Consider the following 22,027-nt stretch of genomic DNA (forward strand, 5'->3'; position numbering starts at 1 on the left):
ATGCTAAAGAAGTTTATTTTTAAGAGTTTCTTTTATAATGGTTTTGGCCTAAAATTATATTGAAAATAGAGATTTTCTTAGTGGAAAAAAATCTAGATTTTTTAATAGACTGTATAATTTTTTACACACTGGTCAAGTATATTATTTTTATGAAATAGCATAATTTCCCACTACATCGGTATAAAAAAGAGCCACTGTCAATTAAAAGTTAAAAAAAAAAAATCTACCTCAGCAAGAGGATTAAATCCTAGGCTAGAGTCATTTAACTTCCTACTTTACAAATACTAGGTAAAGGAATCTACCAAGTTGCAGAAGAACATAATCCCAAGCAGTAATCACAAAAGTTGACTTTTCACTGCCTGTAAAAATCACCTGGAGGATTTTTAGAAAGAACAAAGGCCCAGATCCCTAGATCCCACCTCTACCCTGAAACGAGTGTCCAGAGGAATGTTAATTAATACTATGCTATCAAAGGTTAAATATTTACATCAGGCTAAAAACATTTTAAGCTCAGTACAGTGCTATAATTTCTCCTTTGAAGGAAAAAAGTAATAGATTGAATTTTCCTGCAGTGTTCTGAAAGGAAATAAGGTTGCTTTAAAAAAGATATTCATTGTATACTAGTGGTTTGCTTATTTTTTTCCTGAATTTTCAAGTTCCAACAGAGCATTATTCTGCAAAAGGTCCTTCGGTCCAAATTCAGTGTCTCTGTTTTGATCTCTTTGTAAAAGAACTCTCTGTTCATCCATTCTTTTTGCTTGAGACCGTAAAATAAGGCTAAAAAAGTCCTCATCTGGTACTGTTGGTCCCTTTGTGGCAGCAGGTGGTGGAGCACATCTTTGATCATCTAATCTGGATCCCTAAAAATTTACAAGAAAGAGATTAAAATACAAATACTGCAGGGAAGGAGAGCACCAAGGTATGTTATGTCTGTCATTCACAATAAGAAAATGTAGCTTTAAACATTTTCTGCCTCTTAGAAGTTTACTCAATCTTTAGACCTGAAACCTAGTAAGATCTTTTATTTGAAATGACATATAATCAGAGCATAACAAGTATTGTGTATAACAAATATGAAGCCATAGCTTCATGGCTTTGGTAAGATTAGTTAAGATGCAAGGTCACCTATGTCTAAGATTATAATCTTACTGTAATAGGCATCACTAAATACAACGTACCAAATCCTTAGGAATATCATGTGAGGTACAGAAACCCTACATCTCTACCTTATAAATACTGTCTTCGGCCAAGGGTCAGCAAACTATAACCCACTGACCACTGTTTTTTTAAACAGTACTTTCGTTTCAATACCACGCTTGTTTGTTTATGAACTGTGTACGGCTGTTTGCCTGCTACAAGGGCAGAGCTGAGCAGTTGCAACAAAGGCCATAGGGCCCCAAAAAGCCTAAAATATTTTCTTTGGCCCTTTACAGAAAAAGTTTGCCTACCCTTGTCTTAGGCAATAAAATCTGTTAAGGAAATAAATAACCCAGAGTGAATTTTTCCTTCAAGTTCTGACTTACGATTCTTATTTTAGAAGTACGTTAGAAATGTTTTTGATCAAATGAAAGCACTTAAAAGTCTACAGGACAGTGTCTGGTATTGTAACTCAAGAATACAAGTAGGAATGTGATGGCTGACATCGGAGTGCCCCGTGTTGCTAGGCGCTGTGCACTAACACGCCTGAGCGTTTAACCCCACCGCCCAGTGAGGGTGCCGTGGCTGCCCGGATTCCTAGTCAGCGCCATCCCACCCTCCACACACACCTGGTTCACTCTTCATCATCTCTCCCGTCACGATTCGTGGTCATTTCACTTTCCTCTAAGTTTACCCAACACTCAGGCGCTTCAGTTCCTAGACCTCCCCTCCTCTGGTGTTTCATCCTTGCCCTCTGCCTTATCCAATAGCTCCCATGGTCAGAGGCCAGACACAGTCATTCTCAATAACTGCACCGTCTTTGAAATCATGATTTTAAAATATCTCATGTTGACCACGGACTCCTATTTTTCTAGATCAAGCTCCCCAGTACTACCCCCCAGTAAATCATTTTTTAAAAAACTGAGGTAAAATAAATATAAAATTTACCATTTTTTTTTTTTTTTTGCGGTATGCGGGCCTCTCACTGTTGTGGTCTCTCCCGTTGCGGAGCACAGGCTCTGGACGCACAGGCTCAGCGGCCATGGCTCACGGGCCCAGCCGCTCCGCGGCATGTGGGATCCTCCCGGACTGGGGCACGAACCCACGTCCCCTGCATCGGCAGGCGGACTCTCAACCACTGCGCCACCAGGGAAGCCCCAAAATTTACCATTTTAACCATTTTTAAGTGTACAGTTCAGGATCAGGTACATTCATATTGTTGTGCAATCATCACCACCATCCATCTCCAGAACTTTTTTCATCTTGCAAGACAAACTCTAAACCTATTAAACAACAACTCCCCATTCTCCCCTCTCTCCAGCCTCTGCAACCACCGTTCTACCTTGTCACTGTTAATTGGACCACTCTAACTAGCTCACATGAGTGGCATCAGAGTATTTGTCCTCTTGTGACTGCATGTTTCTCAGCATCCATGTTGCAGCATGTTTTTAAGGCTGAAAATATTCTACTGTGTATGTACACCACATTTTGTTTATGCATTCATCTGCTGATGGACACTTGGGTTGCTTCCACCTTTTTGGCTGTTGTGAATAATGCTGCTATGAATATGGGTGTACAAATATCTGTTCATGTCCCTGCTTTCAGTCATACCTAGAAGTGGGACTGTGTATGATAATTCTGTTTTTAACTTTTTGAGGAACTGCCGTACCGTTTTCCATAGCAGCTGCACCATTTTATATTCCCACCTGAAGTACACAAGGGTTCCAATTTCTCCATATCTACACCAGCATTTGCTATTTTCTGCATTTTTTGGCTTGTTTTGATAGCCATCTTAATGGGCGTGAGGTGGTATCTCACTGTGGGGTTTTTTTTTTTTTTTTCGGTTGCACCAGGTCTTAGTTGTGGCATGTGAACTCTTAGTTGCGTCATGCATGGGGAATCTAGTTCCCTGACCAGGGATCGAACCGGGCCCCCTGCATTGGGAGCATGGAGTCTTATACACTGTGACACCAGGGAAGTCCCTCATTGTGGTTTTGATCCTACATTTCTCTAATGATTTGTGACGTCAAGCATCATTTCCTATAATTACTGGCCATTTGTATATCTTCTTTGGAGAAATATCTGTTTGGGTTCTTTGCCCACTTTTGAATCAGGTTTTTTGTTGTTGTGCTTTTGGAGTTCTCTATATTCTAGATTAATCTTTATGTTATATGATTTGCACATATTTTCTGTGGGTTGCCTTTTTGCTTTGTTGATGGTGTCCTTTGATCCATAAAAGTTTTAAGTTTTCATGAAGTCTTTTTTTTCTTTTGTTGCCTGTGCGTTTGGTGGTGTAACCCAGAAACCATAGCCAAATCCAAAGTCATGAAGCTTTCCCCTTAACGTTTTCTTCTAAGAGTTTTTTAGCGCTTATATTTAGGTCTTTGATCCACTTTGAGTTAATTTTTGTATATGGTATTAGGTAAAGGTCCAACTTAATTCTTTTGTATGTGGATATCCTGTTTTCCCAGCATCAACTGTTGATAAGACTTCCTTCCATACTGAATGGTCTTGTCACCCTTGTTGAAAACTGTTTGACAGTATATAAGAGTGTTTATTTCTGGGCTATTCAATTCCATTGGGTCTCATTATGCTGGTATCACACTGTTTTGATTACTGTAGCTTTGTGATAAATTCTGAAACCAGGAAGTGTGAGTCCTCCAACTTTGTTCTTCTTGTTCAAGATTGTTTTGGCTATTTGGGTTTCCTTGAGATTCCATATGAATTTTAGGATGGATTTTTAAATTTTTGTAAAAAAGCATCACGGAAGTTTTTGATAGGGATTGCATTAAATGTGTAGATCACACTCTGGGTGGTACTGACTTAAAAAAATTTTTTTTCACTTTATTAAGTAATTGTCAGACCAGTATACTGGTCTGACAATTCCGTCACACTACCCTACAAATGAGGAGCGATGGGATTATGTCAGGTGTCAAAACAGTGTTGACTTTTTAACAATCTTAAGTCTTCCAGTGGGAGAGACTTACGTCATATTTAATTTCTTTCAGAAATATTTTGTAGTTTTCACTGTACAAGTCTTTCACCTTCTTGGTTAATTCCTAAGTATTTTATTCTCTTTGATGCTATTGTAAGTGGAATTGTTTTCTTAATTTCCTTTTTGGACTGTTCATTATTAGTGTATAGAAACGCAACTGATTTTGGATGTTGATCTTGTAACTTTCCTTCTTAGTTCTAATAGTTTTTTGGTGAAATCTTTAGGATTTTCTACATATAAGACTCTGTCATCTCCAAACAGATCATTTTACTTCTTTTCCAATTTGGCTGCCTTCTGTTTCTTTTCCTTGCCTAACTGGCTAGAACTTCCAGTACTATGTTGAATATAAGTGGCAAAGTGGGCATCCATGTCTTGTTCCTGATCTTAAAAGCTTTCAGTCTTTTACCACTGAGTATGATGATAGCTGTGTGTGTGGTTCATAAATGATTTTTATTATGTCATTGTAGTTTCCTACTATTCTTAGTTTTTTTTTATCATGAAGATGTGTTGAATTTTGTCAAGTGACTTTTCTGCATCAACTGAGATGACTGTGTTTTTTTCCTTCATTCTATTAATGTGGTATATTACATTGATTGATTTCCATATGTTGAACCATCTTTGCATTCCAGGAATAAATCCCATCAGGTTATGGCATATAATCCTTTTAATATGCCACTGGCTTCTGGTTGCTAGTATTTTGTTGCTAATTTTTGCATCTGTATTCAAAAAGGATATTGGTCTGTAGTTTTCTTATAAAGTCTTAACTGGCTTTGGTATCAGGGCAATATTTGCCTCATAGAATGACTTAGGAATGGTAAATGTTCCCTTTTTTACAATTTTTGGAATTGGTGTTCTTTAAATATTTGGTAGAATTCACCCATGAAGCCATCAAGTCCAGGGCTTTTCTTTTGTCAGGAGGTTTTTAATTACTAATACAATCTCCTTATGAATTATGGATCTATTTTCTATTTCTTCATGGTTCAGTCTTGGTTTTGTGTTTCTAGTTATTTGCCCATTTCATCTAGATTATCCAGCTTGTTGGCATACAGTCATTCATAGCATTCTCCTATAATTCTTTTTATTTCTGTAGAATCAGTAGTAATGTCCCTGCTTTCATTTCTAATTTTAGTAATTTGAACCTTCTCTTTTTCTTAATATAGCTAAAAGTTTGTCAATTTTGTTAATCTTTTCAAAGAACCAACTTTTGATTTTGTTGATTTTTCTCTATTTTTTCATGTTCTCTCTGCCTCTGCTCTAATCTTTATTATTCCTTCCTTCTGCTAGTTTTAAGTTTAGTTTATTGTTCTTTTTCTAGTTCCTTAAGTTGTAAAGTTAGGCTGTTGATCTGAGATCTTTTTTTTTTTTTTTTTTGCCGTACATGGGCCTCTCACTGTTGTGGCCTCTCCCACTGCGGAGCACAGGCTCTGGACGCGCAGGCTCAACGGCCGTGGCTCACGGGCCCAGCCGCTCCACAGCATGTGGGATCTTCCTGGACCGGGGCACAAACCCGTGTCCCCTGCATCGGCAGGTGGACTCTCGACCACTGCGCCACCAGGGAAGCCCGATCTTTCTTTTTTAATGTAAGCATTTACAGCTATAAATTTTCCTGAGCACCGCCTTCACTGCATCCCATAAGTTTTGGTAAATTGTGTTTTCATTTTCATTAGTCTCTAGGTTTTTTGTGTTTTTTTAAAATATTTATTTAGGCTGCACTGTGTCTTAGTTGCGGCACACAGGATCTTCCTTGTGGCACGTGGGATCTTTAGTTGTATCATGTGGACACTTGGTTGTGTGCTGGTGGGCTCTTAGTTGTGGCATGTGGACTTCTTAGTTGCATCACGTGGACACTTAGTTGTGGCACGTGGGCTTCTTTAGTTGTGGCATGCATGGGGGGATCTAGTTCCCTAATCAGAGATCAAACCCAGGCCCCCTGCATTGGGAGTGTGGAGTTTTACCCACTGGATCACTAGGGAAGTCCCTAGGTATTTTCTAATTTCCCTTTTAATTTCTTCTTTGACCCACTGGTTTAACTTCTACAAATTTGTGAATTTTGCAATTTTTCCTTTTGTTGCTTCTAACTTCATCCTATTTTGGTTGGAGAAGATACTTTGTATAGTATCTTAAGATATCTGTTGAGACTTAATTTGTGGCGTAACATATGGTCTGTCCTGGAGAGTGTCCCATATACATGTAAGAATGTGTATTCTGTTCTGTTGTGTATTATTCTAATCTGTTAGATGTAGTTGGTTTATCGTGTTGTTGTCCTCTGTTTTTTCTTATCTTCTGCTTGGTTGTCCTACCCAGTAATGAGAGTGGGGATTGAAGTCTTTAACTATTATTGTAAAAACTCCATTTCTCCCTTCAGTTCTGTCAATTTTTGCTTTATAGATGTTGATGGTGTGTTATTAGGTAAGTAACTTCAGCATTTCTTGAATCCACTGAGACCACTGCCACTTTTCACTTTCACACCTTTCCTTACGTTCCTTCTTAGACACAGTCCAGGTTCCAAAATCTGTTACTAAAAGCACTTCCTGACATTGCTCTCCCTCTCTATCCTATTCTCCTGGCAATACAAAGCTTGATTAAATCTATCTCTCTGCCTCCTTAAGCAGCTGGTTATGACTGGAGAAAATATACAACTACACTGACCAGCCTTAGTTCCATGACTGTGAACCTCAGCACAGCTCAGCAACCCTGTTTTCCCTGGTCAGCATGCTTTTAGTTTCTCCAAGTCAACTATACTCCACTTCCTTTTGTTTTCATAATTACCATGCTCCAACCTCAGTCTCTGCTAAATGGCTCTATTTTTTCATTCATTCATTCATTCAGTTTATTCTTTTGGCTGCATCAGGTCTTAGTTGCAGCACGCAGGATCTTTTGTTGCAGTGTGCAGGCTTCTCTCTAGTTGTGGCAGCACGTGGGTGCTGTAGTTGCACATGGGCTCTCTAGTTCTGGCATGTGGGCTTAGTTGCCCCTTGGCACGTGGGGTCTTTGTTCCCCAACCAGGGATCGAACCTGCATCCCCTGCATTGGAAGGCAGATTCTTAACCACTGGACCACCAAGCAAGTCCCTCTATTTCTTTTTTTTTTTTTTTTTAATTAAGTATAGTTAATTTACAATGTTGTGTTAGTTTCTGGTGTACAGCAGAGTGATTCAGTTATACATATTTTCTTTTTCATATTTTTTTCCATTATGGTTTATTACAATATATTGAATACAGTTCACTGTGCTATACAGTAGAACCTTGTTGGTTATCTATTTTATATATAGTAGTGTGTATATGTTATTTCCAAATTCCTAATTTATCCCTCCCCCTGTCCCCTTCCCCCCTCCTTGGTAACCATAAGTTTGTTCTCTATGTCTGTGAGTCTGTTTCTGTTTCATAGATAAGTTCATTTGTATCACGTTTTAGATTCCACATATAAGTGATATCATATGGTATTTGTCTTTCTCTGACTTACTTCACTTAGTATGATAATCTCTAGGTCCATCCATGTTGCTTCAAATGGCATTATTTCATTCTTTTTTATGGCTGAGTAGGTATTCCATTGTATTTATGTACCACATCTTCTTTATCCATTCATCTGTCAATGGACATTTAGGTTGTTTCCATGTCTTGGCTGTTGTAAATGGTGCTGCTATGAACGTAGGGGTGCATGTATCTTTTCAAATAAGAGTTTTCTCCAGATATATGCCCAGGAGTGGAATTGCAGGATAATAGGGTAACTCTGTTTTTAGATTTTTTTGTTTGTTTTAATTGAAGTATAATTGGTTTACAGTGTTGTGCCTCTTTGCCCATTTTTGAATTGGATTGTCTTTTTTTTTGGCTGTGCCAGGTCTTCGTTGCTGCATCGGGCTTTCTCTAGTTGTGGCAAGCGGGGGCTAACTCTTCGTTGTGGTATGTGGGCTTCTCATTGTGGTGGCTTCTCTTGTTGAGGACCATGGGTTCTAGGTGCACAGGCTTCAGTAGTTGCAGCACGCAGGCTCTAGTAGCTGTGCTACTAGTTGCAGCACGTGGGCTTCAGTAGCTTTGGCGCGTGGGCTCAGTAGTTGTGGCTCATGGGCTCTAGAGCACAGGCTTGGTAGTTGTGGCACACGGGCTTAGTTGCTGTGCGGCCTGTGGGGTCTTCCCAGACCAGGGATCGAACCTGTGTCCCCTGCATTGACAGGCAGATTCTTAACGACTGTGCCACCAGGGAAGTCCAATTTTTAGTTTTTTAAGGAACCTCCATACTGTTCTCCATAGTGGCTTTACCAATTTACATTCCTACCAACAGCATAGGAGGGTTCCCTTTTCTCCACACCCTCTCTAGTTATTATTTGTAGACTCTTTCTTTGATGATGGGATTCTGACCTGTGTGAGGCAATACCTCACTGTAGCTTTGATTTGCATTTCTCTAATGATTAGCCATGTTGAGTATCTTTTCTTGTGCCTCTTGGCCTCTGTATGTCTTCTTTGGAGAAATGTCTGTTTAGGTCTTCTGCCTTAAATAGCTCTACTTCTTACTTTGCTAAGAAAATAAAAGCAACCAGAGATAATTCCTACTTGCTTCTACCTCCAAGTCTGTACACATATACTGTTTTCCTTCTCACCTATGCAAAAACTGTTCTTTATCCATACTCTTCTGCATCACTGGTTCCCCTCTCTACGTGATCATTCCATCAGCAGACATGCTGTATATTAACTCTCAAAATAAGGAAAAACCCACCTATATCCTATAACCCCCTCCAACTTATGATGCATTTCTTTGCCTTCCTTTTTTTCTGTGTACTATCTCCCCTTTTACATTTCCCATTTTCTCAACCCACTCAGTCCTTTGCCCCCTCATGCCACTAAAACAGTATCTTTCACAATATAAGTGTTGCCATATCTAGTAGGCTCAGCCATCATCTTACTTAGCTTCTTAGCAGCATCTGACACAGATGAACATTCCTTAAACACTTTCTTCACTTGGCTTCTACCACACTCTCCAAGTTTTCTTCCAAATCTCTGGCTGATTTCCTGCTTCAGTGGTTCATCTTCCTTTATCCAATTAGTGGTTTTCCAGTGCCCAGGGCTTAGTCTTCCTATTTCCTTATCTATTCTTTATGTAATCTCTTTCCCAGGGCTTTAATACCAGCTGATGACTCCTAGAGTTACTTCTCTCTGGGGCTCCAGGTTTTTATTTTAATAGTGCCTATTCCACTTGAATGTCTAATTAGGTTTCCCACATTTACATATCTAAAGTAAAACTCTTGCTTTTCTCCCCATACCTGTCTCTCCTCTGGTCTTCTCCATTTCAGTAAATGGTACCATCCGTTTACTCAGTTATTCAAGCCAACAAGGTAGGAATCATCCTTGATTCTCTTTCTCATACCCTCCATCCAGTTTATTAACAGGTCTTGCCAACCAACCATAATTTCAAGTTATATCCCTATTCTGACCACTTATCATCACTGCTCCCACTATGCTAGTCCAAGTCACCAATATTTTTTGCCTTATTACCACATTAGTTTCCTAGCTGGTTTTCCTACTAACAAACACCCTTTGCCACTACATTCTTTCAATGATGGTCAGGATGATCTCCTAGAACCATCCAATGTCTTCCTATCACATCTGGAACACAAGACCTCATCATGGCCTACAAGAGCCTATATGATCTAGGCACTGATCACTTCTCCATCCTCATCCTGTAGCACTTTCCTCTACCCTTTACTCACTCTACACCAGTCACACTACACTGGCCACCTTGCCATTCCTTGAACCTGCTAAGCTTCTATATCCAAGAGGGGACTTGCTGTCTCTGCATGGAACGCTCTTCCGGTAAATATGCACATGGCTGACTGCTTTACCTCATTCAGGTCTGTGTTCAAGTGTCAACCCAGAAAGGTCTTGCCTAACCACCACGTCTAAAACAGACACTCCATCAACCACCACCACCACCACCCCTGGTTACCCATTACCTCTTTATCTTGCCTTAATTGTCTTTATAGCAAGTATCAGTACCTGACATATACTACCTATCTATGTATCTGTACACACACACTCTTACTCAATGTCTCTCCCGCTAAAATGTAGGATCCTTTAAAAAGTATCCCCAATATCTAGAATAGTGCCCAGAACATAAAAGGTGTTCAGTAATATTTTGATTGAATGAATGAGAGATCATCATTTCATCTTTTTATGAATGAGAAAACTGAGACATAGAACACAGAACTAGGGTTAGGCACAGGAAATGTCTCTTTTTAGTGAAAATAAGCATTATTTTTCTCATGGTCCTGTCCAAGCCATTTGAGATATTTCTTAACCACTTTGGTTAATAATTATTAAAACAGCTAAAATATGAAAGCTATCTCAATATATACATTTCTCCCAAATGGTAAACTGTCTAGAAAGGGCCCCAGCTAGACTCTCTCCATATTAATCACTGGGTTGCTCCTGATGCTATTCCGAAAATTCAGAAGAGGGGCTCTTCCTGTAGTCTCTACTACAGCTCAGAGGGAGTCATTGGCAACATCCCACCTCACCAGCCAAAAGGAACACAAAATATGAAGCGATCATAAGGGAGAAACAGTGTCTGATGGACCCCTGAATAATCAACTTACTGCCTTTCTAAGACAAAATGAGCTTTTCCCAATTTAGAATCATAATACTGCCAAAGCTCTCAACAACATCTGAGCTATATATACGGAATGACAAAAATGTGCAGACATACTTGACATTTTACAAGGATGTCAAAGAAGTCTTCATCAGCCTCTTTGTTGTCATTAGTCATCAGGTGGCCAAGTACTGACTGACTGTTGTTTTGTGTCAGACGAAGGCCAGGCAAATTACTGAAACTGGCTCTCTGATCATCCAAACGGCGGCTCTGTGAGCTGGCAAGAAGGTCTAAAAACTCATCTGTGTTGGGGGACACCATGGAAACAGATGGTGCTACGAAAAAAAATCAAAAAATAATAAAGTTATTTAAGCATATTTATTATATACATAAAATTTCTTTCTGCCTTATTCACTCCCAACACCCTTTCTGCCCTCCTGCTTTAGCTCCGTCACTGAGAATCACTGATAGGCTGGGGCCAGACTAGATGGGTGGGGAGGGAAGAATGAATCCCAGAGTACTTCAGATGGTCCGCTTGGAGGTAATTCGGACTTGACTATATTTCCCTTTATCTAATGTCACCCAATATGTAACTTTATAAGATATGGGGCTAGATTTCAGAAGGTAACTAAATTGTTTTTCTCACATACTTTCTCAGACCAGGATGAATGGACAGTATTTTTATCCCATGCCCTGGATAGGACATTCAGCTAACTAAACTTCGAGTTAAGTGCTGCTGGCAAGTCTTGGTCTATGGGGGAGGAAGTCTTTTGGTAACTGAAATAGAAAATTTTAAGTAACCTATTTTAGATCTTTCGAAGGCTCAGGCAAGCCTTAGCTTCTGCTATAGCCATAGGTTCCTCTTCAGTCTGTCCTGGCTTTTCTTTTTTAATCCACATATGAAGTATCTGCATTTTACATGTAATTATAAGGTATGTATAACTATAATTTTTTCCTCATTTTTTTTAAAGTTAGATTTTTTCCCCCACCCCCTAGGAAACTTGGGAGGCAGTATGATATAGTTAGTAGAAAGTGCACGGGACCAGAAATACAGATAAACTTAGGGGAACTGAAACAAAACCTTGTTTGAAACTGTACAAATACCAGCGTTTCAGATGTACCTTGATTCAGGCTCCTTTACTGTACCTCCTAAATTCTCAGAAATAAATCACAAGAATATCAAATTGCAGGAGAAGCACAGATAACTTACTTTGTAGCATCATTCTGGGGGGAGTGGCAGAAGCTGCTGTTGAAGCTGATCCGGAGTTCTGTTCTTTTAAGCAGCACCTCTGATCATCCATCCGATTGCTCTGAAATCGGCTCAGCAGGTCAAAGAACCCTTCATCTCCAATAGTATCTGCACTGATTTTCTAAAATATTGAGAGGAAGTCTAAATATTTCAGCATTATCCTTAGATCATCAATGAAACAATAGCATATATACCTCAAATGCAAATGGTAAACGATGAAGATTAAAAATAAAAAATTGACATTTTCTTTATACAAGATGCCAACCACTTGGTAATAAAAAGTTATTTCAATCCAACTAACAAAAAGCATTTCTAGTTATTTTTTAATCCTTGTATTCCTAAAGCTAAATAAATGTACCTCAGACTTAGGGGAACTGCTACAGATACTGAATAAATTATGCAAATATCAGTGATACAGGCATGTAACCCAGGTTCAAAGTTCAGTTCTAAGATTCTACAACAGAATTTAAGTAAACTAGTCTTTCTAAGAACTGATTAAAGTAAGAAAGCATGTATATTTTCCTGGCATAGTGATTTTTAAGGTCTTTTATTGTATTTAAAGATTTGAAGATCCTGAAGAAATATAAACTTCAAATAAATGAATATTTGAGACAGAGGGGTACCAGTTATACTTTATTTGGAAAGCTTCAAAACTAAAATAATGTTTAATAAAAGTAATTATTTTAGTTTTCATAATGATAGTATTATAATAGAAGTACATATATACAAACTGTTATGAGCCTTGGGAGAAGGGTGTAACTAATTCTTAAGTGAAACAGCAGAAACTTACGTGATATTTGAGTGGGTTCCTGGAGAGTGAATAAGCATTTGCAGGGTAGAGATGTTTCACACAGATTAATGCGTAATTCCAAAGCTTTGTAGTGTTTAGGGGATAATGAACTGAAGGGTATGCAGGGGTGGTGAAAAGGGGAGGGGAAGAAGAGACCAACACAAGGACCTCTGTATGACTAACAAGTTAAAGACATCCTATGTGACATAAGAGAAGCACTGGTAATAGCCAGTTTTAAGCGGTTTTGTACAGAAACAGAACTGGCCCTTCCAATTGATTACAACGGTTAATAATGGAAGGAAAGGGGTCAGTTCAGGTGCCTATTCCAGAAATCTGGGTAAGAGATAAAGCAGTACATTAAGAACTAACACATAGTAACAGAGATTTTTTTTAAAGATGGGGGGACGGTGGTCAGGGCAGATCTGAGTGATATAGGGATTAACTGGATGTGGTCAATGAAGGAGAGGGAGTCTAGAATGACACCGGCGTTCCTAGCTTGGGTGACAGTGTAGTATACATGGTATCCCTTTAATTGAAGTAAGGAAAACAGGAGGGCTTGAGACAACACAATTTTTAACACGTCAAGCTTGAGGTTTGGGAATAAGTATGTACATAAGCTATAGTCAACTGTCTTAATCACTAACAAAAAGACTTTTCCCTAGGGGCAAAAAGCCTCTAATTAAAAATTCTGAATATCAAAAGACAGGCTCCAAAAATACAGACATTTTTGGTTGGGCTAAGTGGGCTTAGTTAAGACCTCAAACCTTGAACAAAGATATGCCTTCCAGATCTACAAAATTATTCTTGGACCATTTTTATATACCCCATAATATTTTTAATAATATAATAATAATTATAATAATTTCCTTTTGTTAGTCATACATGTGTAAGGAACATGTAAAAAACTGATAAAAACCAAGGCAAAGGACACTACAAGGGTGCAGATACAAAAAAAAAAAATGCTGACAACAGGACCAATAGAAATTTCTGTTAAAAAATAAAAGGCTAACAATTTTTTCAAAGGTTCTCAACTGCTTGAAAAATGGACTTGATAATTTGAAGTATCTTCTTTGTAATTTATTTTGATCTTTTTATCAGACTGTAGGGTAGATAGAGATACCCGATACTTACCAGTAAACCCATGGTATTTTTCAACTTCTAAATATTTTTTTATGTTTAATAATCTGATTTCTATGCTCACTTTTAAACAAAATCGTTTTTAACTGTATAATTTTAACAATAGAAATAAATAGAAATTGATCCATGCAGACACTCTTCATTTTAAATTAGTATTTAAAACTCCTTGAACATCTGAATTTCATTTGTTCTGACTTCTCGACTGAGTGGAGGACATTTTCACTGGGAGATGCTCTGGTGAAATGAAGGTAGTATTTTTGCAAACAACAGTGACTTAAAACACAAAGAAATAATTACTGCCCAAAGTAGTGGAGCAACTTATCTATGAATGGAGTAATTATAGTTTCTAGCTTTGAAGAACACAGAAAAGATAGGAAAATACAGAAGACTTCTTTGAATAACAAAGATATTTTATACTGAATATCTAAAAATATATTACAAAAATCCAGTATGAATATAAAAAACTCAAAAACTTATTTTAAACATACCCTTTGAGAATTTGAAATTCGGTGATCGATGGAATTACTGGCATCTTGGAGAACTTTAGTGGAGGAATTACTTTTGTATTTTTTCCCCTTCAATCTGTTGACAAAGAGGAGCTTTGCAGAAGGTTTGGCAATAAGAGGTTTTTGTTTAGCAAGAATTTCACTGTTCCAGTTTTGAACCTACACAATTATAAATGGAAAGCACGACATGAAAAAAAATCACCAAAGCTATATATAATCTGCCATTTAGTAATTGGGGGTGGGAAGGGGGGTGAGTGGCTTAGATCTCTTAATAAATTCCTTTTTGCCAGTATATCTCACTGTTTTCTTTTTTAATTAATTATCTTTGGCTGCATTGGGTCTTCGTTGCTATGTGCGGGTCTAGTTGTGGTGAGCAGGGGCTATTCTTCATTTTGGTGCGTGGGCTTCTCATTGCGGTAGCTTCTCTTGTTGTGAAGCATGGGCCCTAGGTACATGCTTCAGTAGTTGTGGCATGCGGGCTCAGCAGTTGTGGCTCATGGGCTCTAGAGCGCAGGCTCAGTAGTTGTGGCGCACGGGCTTAGTTGCTCTGTAGCATGTGGGATCTTCCCAGACCAGGGCTCAAACCCATGCCCCCTGCACTGGCAGGCAGATTCTTAACCACTGCGCCACCAGGGAAGTCCCTAACTCACTGTTTTCAACAGCTTGTACCGAATGTGTGTTATGGATTTCTCATTATCAAAATATTAAAATGGAGGTTTTTAAGAACCTAAGAAAACAAAGTTTGCGAAAAGTCCATAAAAATAAAATTTAAATGGTCAGAGAAGAAGCCAAAGTTTTATTCTTGGTATGAGTTACTTAGAAATCTGCTACAACTGGAAATTTTGGATGTATGTAGAATTTATAACCCTAAAAAATAACATCTAAAACTTACACAGCAGTAGTAATCTTTTGTTGATAAAACTGTACTGAACTCTTTGACTTTATTATGACTTCCAAACAGGAAGTTAGGGACTTCCCTGTTGGTCCAGTGGTTAAGAATCCATCTTCCAATGCAGGGGATGTGGGTTTGATCCCTGGTCAGGGAGCTAAGATCCCACATGCCGCAGGGCAACTAAACCTGCACGCTGCAACTACTGAGCACACAGGCCACAACTAGAGAGCCCACGTGCCATAACGAGGAGCCCATATGCCTCAACTAAGACCCAAGGCAGCCAAAACTAAAACAAATAAATATTTATTATGAGGTAAAAAAAAAAATCACGAAGAACTAATTCCACTTAAACATATTTTAAATTAGACATAAAGCTTTATCATCATTAGGCTCTTGGAAAATTACAGGGTTGAATCTGGTCATCTTCTCATGGAATTTACTGTTGGTACCACTACAGATGCACCAAATTAATTTTGCTGCTTATTACTAGTTTCCTACCTACTAGAAAAACGAAGGAGATCTAAATTGACTTAAGTTTTTTGTGTTCTGGTTTTTTATTTTTTAAATAATCTACAGATTTAAGGATTTGAGAACCACTCACCAATATAAGAGGTAAATATATGGGGGAAATCATAAAGCCCTTCAGAAGTTAACCAGAAGTTTTAAAAAAACTCTGTAACTGTTTGGAATAAAAAAATATTGGATATTAGTTCAAATCAGATGTTGGTCTTATGAAGACTACTTACACAAAAATGTCAATATTAAAAAATAATATGCCTATTATAATAATAGAGCAGAAGAATATTTCATTACATGGAAAGATGTTGATATATTGCTATGTCTTATAAAATAGTATCTATAATATGATATTCATATGAAAATGCAAGATGAATAAATACAAAAACATTAATTTTGGTTACTACTGGGAGGTGGGATTACCGATAATTTCAATTTCCTTGTTGGAAGTTTCCAAAGTTACTACAATAAACACATTTTATAAAAAGTGTTTAAAGAAATATACCATAAAGGTGTTAAGAGCATACCGTAACAATGTAAAATTAAGATAAATGGAGGTAGAAGAAAGCAGCCTAGATTTGTTCTTCAATAACCTTTTTCCAATTATAAAGTCCCTTCTCTGTTACTTAAAAAAAAAACCTAGAGAAGATGCGTCTTGAACAGAGTTATTTCTTTGTTAAAAAAAATGCTTTTCAAAAATGCAGTTAAAAACACTAGCTTGATCATACATATCATTAATCTTGCCAATAATGTTGCTGTTATTTAGGTGAAAAAAGTTTCCTAATCCTTTTCTGATTTTCCTGTTCTTCTTTTAATTAAAAAAACAAAGTAATGCATGTACATGATAAAATAGTAAAATATTCAAACAGTTCAAAATAGTATATAAAAGTGTTTCTCCTAACCCAGACAGCAATTCTTTTCCCACAGGCAATCGTTACAAGCAAGTATCTTATATATTATTCCAGAAATGTCTTATGCATCTACAAAGTATATATATGCATAAAACTTTTCTTAAACAGATGGCAGCACACTGTACACATTCTTTTTGCATTGTACTCGATTCGATTCTTTTCAAAGGAAAATGTTAAAGTGATACCCATATATGACAAGACTTAAATTATTTAAATTAAAAGTTGCTAAAATATTTTGTTATAATAGTTCAAGAAATAAAAACTGCCAACCTTTTCTGGTGTTAACTTCATAAGTTCCATGTTTTCCATACTGTGTCGGCGTCCAAACTTGGGGCGTGCACCTTTGTAAAAAAAAAGTTAATTTAAGTAAGCCAGGGAGCCCTTAAGACTGAAAATTCAGCATCACTGTGTTATTCAAATTTAAAGTCTGCTACAAAAACCCACATGGAAGGAGGAAACATGTATTCGTTCAAGAATAATAATTTTCCACACCAACTAAATTAAAATAAAATATACACTCCCTCTAAAACGTTTTGATGTAAGGAAGTTAACATTTTGGTTGGAAACTAACTTTGGTTACTAACTACCCCTTAATTTAGAAAAGGCATTTTTATAATAACTGGTTTTATATGATACACAGTCTCCTAAAAACAACCCAAACAAACTGTAGAGAGGTTTAAGTAAGTAGAAACATAAGGAAAACATAAGGCCTTCAAATTTGAGGTAAGAACCAAAATAACATCCCCAATACTATATTATTACTCTTCTGAGTTACCTGTTTCCATTTTAAGATCTCATTAGATGACAGATTTACTGCCAGTCAGGAAAAAAGTTAAAGAAAAAGATCTTCAAAATATTTTTTCAAAAAGTTGTCATTAAATATGAAGAACTTTCATATCCATTCAATCTTTAATATTTTAAAAGGCATAATATAAGAAATACATGATACCTGATAGCCAGCTTCAGAAATAAACCACGGGGGAGGGTGAGGGGTGCCTTCAAGATGACAGAGGAGTAAGACGTGGAGATCACCTTCCTCCCCACAAATACATCAGAAATACATTTACATGTGGAACAACTCCTACAGAACACCTACTTAATTTTAACAGAAGACCTAAGACTTCCCAAAAGGCAAGAAACATCCCCACGTACCTGGGTAGGGCAAAAGAAAAAAGGAAAAACAGAGACAAAAGAATAGGGACGGGACCTGCACCTCTGGGAGGGAGCTGTGAAGGAGGAAAAGTTTCCACACACTAGGAAGCCCCTTCACTGGCGGAGACAGGGGGTGGCGGGGGTGAAGCTTGGGAGCCACGGAGGAGAGTGCAGCAACAGGGGTGCGGAGGGCAAAGCAGAGATTCCTGCACAGAGGATCGGTGCCGACCAGCACTCACCAGCCCCAGAGGCTTCTCTGCTCACCTGCTGGGGCGGGCGGGGCTGGGAGCTGAGGCTTGGGCTTTGGAGGTCAGATCCCGGGAGAGGACTGGGGATGGCTGCGTGAACACAGCCTGAAGGGGGCTAGTGCACCACAGCTAGCCAGGAGGGAGTCCGGGAAAAAGTCTGGACCTGCCTAAGAGTCAAGAGACCACTGTTTTGGGGTGTGCAAGGAGAAGGGATTCAGAGCATTGCCTAAACAAGCTCCAGAGATTGGCGCCAGCCGCGGCTATCAGCATGGACAGCAGAGATGGGCACGAGATGCTAAGGCTGCTCTTGCAGCCACCAAGAAGCCTGTGTGCAAGCACAGGTCACTATCCACACCTCCCCTCTTGGGACCCTGTGCAGCCCGCCACTGACAGGGTCCCGTGATCCAGTGACAACTTCCCCAGGAGAACACTCGGGATACCTCAGGTTGTTGCACCATCACGCTGGCCTCTGCCGCCGCAGGCTCGCCCTGCATCCGTATCCCGCCCTCCCCCAAGCCTGAGTGAGCCAGAGCCCCCGAATCAGCTGCTCCTTTAATCCCATCCTGTCTGAACAAAGAACAGACGCCCTCAGGCGACCTACAGGCAAAGGCCGGTCCAAATCCAAAGCTGAACCCTGGGAGCTGTGCGAACAAAGAAGAGAAAGGGAAATCTCTCCCAGCAGCCTCAGGAGCAGTGGATTAAATCTTCAATATCAACTTGATGTACTCTCAGTCAACTTGTGGAATACCTGAATAGACAACAAATCATCCCAAAATTGAGGTGGTAGACTTTGGGAGCAACTGTAGACTTGGGGTTTGCTTTCTGTATCTAATTTGTTTCTGGTTTTATGTTTATCTTAGTTTAGTATTTAGAGTTTATTATCATTTGCAGTTTATTGATTTGGTTGCTCTCTTCCTTTGTTTATTTTATATATATGTATATGTACTTTTTTTTCCCTTTTCCTCTTTTTGTGAGTGTGTATGTGTATGCTGCTTTCTGTGATTTTGTCTGTACAGCTTTGCTTTTGCCATTTGTCCTAGGGTTCTGACTGTCCATTTTGTTTTGTTTTTTAGTATAGTTATAGTTTTTAGGGCTTGTTGTCATTGGTGGATTCGGTTTTTGGTTTGGTTGCTCTCTTCTTTATTTCTCTTTAAATTACTTTTTTATTTTTAATAAATTTTTTCTATTTTATTTTATTGTATTTTTTCTTTCTTTTTCTTTTCTTTCTTTCTTTCTTTCTCTCTCTTTCTTTCTTTTTCTTTTCTTTCTCTTTCTTTTTCTTTTCTTTCTCTCTCTCTTCTTTCTTTTTCTTTTCTTTCTCTCTTCTCTCTTTCTTTCTGTCTTTTTCTTTTCTTTCTCTCTTTCTCTCTTTCTTTTTCTTTTCTCTCTCTCTCTTTCTTTCTCTCTTTTTCTTTCTCTCTCTCTCTCTCTCTCCCTCCCTCCCTCTCTCTTTCTTTCTTTCTTTTTCTCCCTTTTCATCAGAGCCACGTGGCTGACAGGGTCTTGGTGCTCCGGCCAGGTGTCAGGCCTGTGCCTCTGAGGTGGGAGAGCCGAGTTCAGGACACTGGACCACCAGAGACCTCCCAGCCCCAAGTAATATCAAACAGTGAAAGCTCGCCCACAGATCTCCATCTCAACACTAAGACCCAGCTCCACGCAACGACCAGCAAGCTACAGTGCTGGACACCCTATGCCAAACAACTAGCAAGACGGGAACACAACCCCACCCATTAGCAGAGAGGCTGCCTAATATCATAATAAGGTCACAGACACCCCAAAACACACCACCAGACGCAGCCCTGCCCAACTGAAAGAAAAGATTCTGCCTCATCCACCAGAACACAGGCACCAGTCCCCTCCACCAGGAAGCCTACACAACCCACTGAACCAACCTTACCCACTGGGAGCAGACACCAAAAACAATGGGAACTATGAACCTGCAGCCTGTGAAATGGAGACCCCAAACACAGTAAGTTAAGCAAAATGAGAATAGAGAAATACACAGCAGAGGAAGGAGCAAGGCAAAAACACACCAGACCAAACAAATGAAGAGGAATTAGGCAGTCTACCTGAAAAAGAATTCAGACTAATGATAGTAAAGATGATCCAAAATCTTAAAAATAGAATGGAGAAAACACCAGAAATGTTTAACAAGGACCTAGAAGAACTAAAGAGCAAACAAACAATGACGGACAACACAATAAATGAAATTAAAAATTCTCTAGAAGGAATCAAAAGCAGAATAACTGAGGCAGATGAATGGATAAGTGACCTGGAAGATAAAATAGTGGAAATAACTACCACAGAGCAGAATAAAGAAAAAAGAATGAAAAGAATTGAGGACAATCTCAGAGACCTCTGGGACAACATTAAACACACCAACATTCGAATTATAGGGGTCCCAGAAGAAGAATAGAAAAAAACAGACTGAGAAAATATTTGAAGAAATTATAGTTGAAAATTTCCCTAACATGAGAAAGGAAATAGTCAATCAAGTCCAGGAAGTGCAGACAGTCCCACACAGGATAAATCCAAGGAGAAACACGCCAAGACACATATTAATCAAACTATCAAAAATTAAATACAAAGAAAAAATATTAAAAGCAGCAAGGGAAAAGCAACAATTAACATACAAGGGAATCCCCATAAGGTTAACAGCTGATCTTTCAGCAGAAATTCTGCAAGCCAGAAGGGAGTGTCGGGACATATTTAAAGTGACGAAAGGGAAAAACCTACAACCAAGATTACTCTACCCAGCAAGGATCTCATTCAGATTTGACGGAGAAATTAAAACCTTTACAGACAAGCAAAAGCTAAGAGAATTCAGCACCACCAAACCAGCTCTACAACAAATGCTAAAGGAACTTCTCTAGGCAGGAAACACAAGAGAAGGAAAAGACTTACAATTAAAAACCCAAAACAGTTAAGAAAATGATAATAGGAACATACATATCGATAACTACCTTAAATGTAAATGGATTAAATGCTCCAACCAAAAGACATAGACTGGCTGAATGGATACAAAAACAAGACCTGAACATATGCTGTCTACAAGAGACCCACTTCAGACCTAGGGACACATACAGACTGAAAGCGAGGGGATGGAAAAAGATATTCCATGCAAATGGAAATCAAAAGAAAGCTGGAGTAGCAATTCTCACGTCAGACAAAATAGACTTTAAAATAAAGACTATTACAAGAGACAAAGAAGGACACTACATAATGATCAACGAATCAATCCAAGAAGAAGATATAACAGTTGTAAATATTTATGCACCCAATATACGAGCACCTGAATACATAAGGCAAATGCTAACAGCCATTAAAGGGGAAATCGACAGTAACAAAATCATAGTAGGGGACTTTAACACCTCACTTTCACCAACAGACAGATTGTCCAAAATGAAAATAAATAAGGAAATACAAGCTTTAAGTGATACATTAAACAAGATGGACTTAATTGATATTTATAGGACATTCCATCCAAAAACAGATTACACTTTCTTCTCAAGTGCTCATGGAACATTCTCCAGGATAGATCACATCTTGGGTCACAAATCAAGCCTTGGTAAATTTAAGAAAATTGACATCATATCAAGTATATTTTCTGACCACAATGCTATGAGACTAGATATCAATTACAGGAAAAAATCTGTAAAAAAAAAATACAAACACAAGAAGGCTAAACAACATGTTACTACATAACCAAGAGATCACTGAAGAAATCAAAAATATCTAGAAACAAATGACAATGAAATTCAATGACCCAAAACATATGGGATACAGCAAAAGCAGTTCTAACAGGGAAGTTTATAGCAATACAATCCTACTCAAGAAATAAGAAACATCTCAAATAAAAAACCTAACCTTACAGCTAAAGCAGTTAGAGAAAGAAGAAGAAAATAACCACAAAGT

General features: G+C 38.4%; 1 protein-coding gene across 1 annotated transcript in view; it reads right to left on the reverse strand.

Moving 5' to 3' along the window:
- Positions 1–57: 57 nt before the first annotated feature.
- The window catches only part of GPSM2 (G protein signaling modulator 2), a 62,981-nt gene continuing 41,011 nt past the window's right edge, over positions 58–22,027 (reverse strand). The window contains exons 11-15 of the mRNA XM_082679125.1: positions 16,983–17,053; positions 14,376–14,552; positions 11,922–12,081; positions 10,829–11,046; positions 58–860 (exon numbers count right to left, since the gene is read on the reverse strand). Coding sequence (XP_082535251.1) covers positions 633–860; positions 10,829–11,046; positions 11,922–12,081; positions 14,376–14,552; positions 16,983–17,053 — 854 coding nt within the window. The 3' untranslated portion in view covers positions 58–632. The remainder of the gene's footprint in view (positions 861–10,828; positions 11,047–11,921; positions 12,082–14,375; positions 14,553–16,982; positions 17,054–22,027) is intronic.

The sequence above is a fragment of the Grampus griseus genome, assembly GCF_964374135.1.
Source record: "Grampus griseus genome assembly, chromosome: 1".
Lineage (NCBI taxonomy): Eukaryota > Metazoa > Chordata > Mammalia > Artiodactyla > Delphinidae > Grampus > Grampus griseus.